Source organism: Vigna unguiculata, chromosome 6 (genome assembly GCF_004118075.2).
Source record: "Vigna unguiculata cultivar IT97K-499-35 chromosome 6, ASM411807v1, whole genome shotgun sequence".
Lineage (NCBI taxonomy): Eukaryota > Viridiplantae > Streptophyta > Magnoliopsida > Fabales > Fabaceae > Vigna > Vigna unguiculata.
Window position 1 is genome coordinate 17,366,388 of NC_040284.1, and position 4,357 is coordinate 17,370,744.

The window sequence follows — 4,357 nt, forward strand, 5'->3', positions numbered from 1 at the left end:
ATTTTACATCAAATCTAGAATGGTACTTAAAATGCTAGCACATCAATTATGATGTATTTATTAAACTAGAAAAATGATTTGATAATGTTGAAGCTCTTAATTTTGCTTATGTTATCATATATATATATATATATATATATATATATATATATATATATATATATATATATAATGGATAACTAATGAATTCAATTTTTTTATTAGATTTGACTGGTATTGTTTTTTCTATTGAGTATTAAAATTATACTATTTGATATTTTAAAATTAGTAATCATTCGTGTATTCTGAAAATACAATAGAAGAACGGTACATAAAAATTCAGTAAAGAATCTAGATTCATGACTAACTCAACTAAGAATATGGAATCACTCAGTCTTTGAAGGCAGAGGTGTCTGAGATTTGGGAAGGTTTTGTGCATACAAATTATGTAACATTTTAACATAGTCATCAATGTTGGAAAGTGTCCAATTTTGAGTGGTTATAGGAGGAAGATACTTGACAGTAAGTGGTGCTGGTCTGACATGCAAGCTACCTTTTCTCCATGCCAGATGAGTACCTGTTAGCACCATTGGAACAATTGGAAGACCGGTTTGCAGAGCCAAATGAACAAAACCCTACACAGAAAATCAAGGAATAATGATTCACAGATTAGTTTCAATTGAGAAAACAAACATTTTTTTAACTTGTTTTTTTGATGGCACATTTGATCCTTATAAGTGCAATTGAGAAAACAAACTAGAATATATATGCAAAGAAGAAACTGAAGGTGGGAAATTACTTTTTTGAAAGGTAGAAGTCGTCCATTTTTAGACCTTGTGCCCTCTGGGAAAATTATCAGTGACAGATTGTTCTTCACAACTGCATGAGCTGCCTAAGCATTACATTCATCACAGATCACAATTTTACACTAGTGCATCATTGATGATGATGATGATGAAGAAGAAGAAGAAGGGAAAATGTTAAATACCTTTTTCATGGACTCAATTGCTGCCATTGGATTGGACCGATCTATACGAAGATGATTGGCCAAAACATAAAGTTGGCCAAATAGAGGATACCATATGATCTGCAAGAAAGAGTTGTTAACAACTTTCTGAGTCTGTCATGGCAAAAGATTGGTTTACTCTGAAATCGGCTTAAATGAGATGTCATAGTACATGGTGATACTTAATACGAGTTCTAACAAAAATAAGTTTCTAAATCTTTATTTAGAAGCTTTGACAATAACAAGTACAAAGTTGAGTGTGTGGTGAAAATTTTCCCACAAAGCAATGCAAGACACCAATGCATGTGAGTAGTTTTAAGTCATGCATAGGAAAATTGTTATGCTTAACCACAAAGCACTACAACATACCTCTTTCTTTGCAATACCTACAGTACCTGTAGGAGTCAACCACATTATCAGAAATATGTCAATTGGAGATGCATGGTTGCTGATGTAAATGGCCTTCTTGTTGGAGTACTCAGCACCTTCAATTTTTATAGGATTCCCAAGAATCCACATCTGCATTAATGCTTTGAATATCATTCACAACTTGCACAATCCTAAAACATTAGTGAAGTATCACTAAAACCTCTTAACTTAAATAGTATTTTCAAGCTGCAGAAGATTCAAATGTTCAATCTGTCCTAAAATTCTAAACAACCAAACAAATTATTAAACAAGATTCAATCATTTTATATAGTGATTGTGAGTCATATATAACAACAAGTAAACATAAAAAAACTCAAGAAAATTATTAGAACATCAATTCACTCCAAAATATGCAGCAGCATCAAGAAAGTTGAAACAATTTCCAAAATGAATGCAGCTTACCAGCATTCTGCCAGTCACATGGCCATATATGTTTCCTTGCCTAATCCTCTCATAGGGCCATGGTATAAGCACAAGCATGATCAATGCCCAGATAAATGTTGTGATCATCATAGAAACAAAACAAGTCACAATTCTGATCCAAGATATGATCACAGGAACCCATCCATCATCATCATCAACAAAAACACCCATCTTAGACCCTCTTTCAGATTCATCTTTTATTGAAACGTTTGGATTATCTACCACCCTCTTCTCAGAACTTGTGCTAAAAAAGCTATCCATTCTTCTACTCCTCAAAAAAGCACCAAACCTGGAATTCTCCATGAGTGCTCAAAATCCCTGAAGAGTGCAAAGAAAGCAGATCAGATAAAAATTCACTTCAAGTATCACATTCTGTTTGGTTGTTTGGAAAATCTCACTGACAAAAATTACCCAATAGGAAAAGAATAATCGATCATGGTCAAGAAAAACCAACTATTTCACATTTCATACACTAAAATCCGTTTCTTTGTTCTACTAGATTGTTGTAAGCAACCAAATAACCTTTGATCCAAACATTTTTTATTTTCATTGTTATTTCTTGAGTTTCCTGAACAACCTCGACATAGTTCAATCATACAAAAAGACTTTGTCCCTTTCAACTCAGTAGGAAGCAAGTACACACCCAATCAGCTCCATGATCACAGAAAAAGACACAGTCAGAGAGAGAGACAGAAAGAAAAGAACACAAAAAACAAATAAAGTTATGTTCTCTTTTCTCAGGAAACTAAATGAAGAAGATGGTAACCTTAAACTTTTATCTTCAATCCCCAGAAGTAGAAAAACAATAACAAATGTCAAAAGCGGTTCAAACTACAACTTTTTTATTTTTATTTTTTAATTTATGACAGTGTGAAGGCAAAGGTGTTGTCTTTTTCCTACCCAGTTTTCTGAGCAAACAGAGAAACCAAAACCATGTTTTTTGTTTTCAAGAAACCCCTCAAACCAAACACTCCTTAATCCTTACCAAGCTTGTGACTTTGTGGGGGAAAGTGTGGAAAAACAACAGAGAGAAAGAAAATTGAGGAAGAGAAGTGAAAAGTTGAACACTGATTTGGATGTTAGGGAATTGTAGCAAATGAGAGACGAAGCAGAGTGAAGACAGAACAATGGTCAGTGCCAAGATTTTGATGAATGACAGTATGTCATTGGGAATAACAGACATGACAATTGTAAAAGGCAGAATACAGACAAAAACCACATACTTTTCCTCACATCTATTAAACTTTTTTATTAAGTGACATTTAATAATTATTTTAAATACTTAAAAACTATAAAAATATATTTTCTCTCATTCTTTATTTGTCAAAATTTTTAAAAAAATTATCTTTTTAGAATTTAATTATATATTTATCATTTTTTTATTAAAACCTTATCTTTACAATAACTTTTAAGTAATTTATACATAAAGTTATTGTATTAGATCAAAAGAAAATTTGATAAAATAAAAAAGTATACAACTATTTTAAAATAATAATATTTTTTTAGAAAGTCAAAAATATGTAAATATTAAATAATAATTTTTTATTTATATACAAGTTTGATATTGATGTATATTTTCAGTGACCAAATTATCATTTACCCATATTTATATTACTAATAAAAAAATGTGTTAATTAAAGTGGGTTAATAAATGTCATTAAATTTTTTTATTAAGTGGCATTAAATAATTATTTTAAATGCTCTAAAATATAAAAAAGAAATTCCAAAAGTATATTCTTTGTAAAAACTGTTTTTATTATTATTCATTTAATACTTTTCTTGCTAATCAGAGAGATATTTATAAACGCCTCTTTAACCAAAGTTAGCAGTTAAAAGGTATAACTTTGATCATACCAATTACTTAATAATGTAAACTATCAAATTCTTAAAATAAATATTTATTACTTTTTGTAATTTCTTAATTAACTATATCACTGTATCCGCTAAGTATATATTTAAAAATTTATTGGATATTTTTTCATTTTGAAAAATTTAATATAACTTGTTTATATTTTATTAATTAAAATCAGAATAAATAATTAAGTTAATCCTTAAATATGTGATGAAATTTTAGTCTTTAGAAGAATGAAAAATTAGATTTAATTTAATTTCTGAATGCTTAGTACAAATTGATTTATAGTATAGTTTGGTGATAAAATATTTTTTTATTTGATGGGAAATTATTTTTTAAAATTAATTTTAAAAATAAGATGTTATCATAAAACTAAACGTGAAAGATGTAATTATGAGATTTTTTTCATAGGAGAATAAATATTTTTAGTTTTAATATATTAATAAAATTAAATCAAAAAAGTATCATTATATAATTTAAATAATATAAATTTTAATTTCAGATTTATTAATAATTTAATGAATAATTTTATATATTATTAAAATCATATAATAATATTTACTTAATAATTTGATAAGTAAATTAAAATTAAAAATATAGATATTTATTTATTTAAATAAATAATTTTTAATAATAAACTAATCTAAAAATTTCAAAATATATCAAAA

General features: G+C 27.8%; 1 protein-coding gene across 2 annotated transcripts; it reads right to left on the reverse strand.

Moving 5' to 3' along the window:
• Positions 1 to 260: 260 nt before the first annotated feature.
• Positions 261 to 2,980, reverse strand: LOC114188824 (1-acyl-sn-glycerol-3-phosphate acyltransferase-like). 2 transcript variants are annotated; one of them, XM_028077472.1, is made up of 6 exons: positions 2,738 to 2,980; positions 1,817 to 2,155; positions 1,355 to 1,504; positions 968 to 1,066; positions 779 to 871; positions 261 to 614 (listed from the first exon to the last, which is right to left on the reverse strand). In XM_028077472.1, the coding sequence occupies exons 2-6, from the start codon at positions 2,138 to 2,140 to the stop codon at positions 366 to 368; spliced, it is 915 nt and encodes a 304-aa protein (XP_027933273.1). In that variant the 5' UTR covers positions 2,141 to 2,155; positions 2,738 to 2,980; the 3' UTR covers positions 261 to 365. The 2 variants fall into 2 exon arrangements, with proteins under 2 accessions (XP_027933273.1, XP_027933272.1); XM_028077471.1 differs by having other exon boundaries at positions 264 to 614; positions 2,823 to 2,980.
• Positions 2,981 to 4,357: the final 1,377 nt, after the last annotated feature.

Coding starts and splice junctions, on each gene's coding strand:
- LOC114188824 (XM_028077472.1), bottom strand. CDS start 2,140: ATGGAGAATTCCAGGTTTGGTGCTTTTTTGAGGAGTAGAAGAATGGAT. Junction 1,505..1,816: donor ATGTGACTGGCAGAATGCTG/GTAAGCTGCATT, acceptor GCATTAATGCAG/ATGTGGATTCTTGGGAATCC. Junction 872..967: donor CAATTGAGTCCATGAAAAAG/GTATTTAACATT, acceptor TGTAATGCTTAG/GCAGCTCATGCAGTTGTGAA.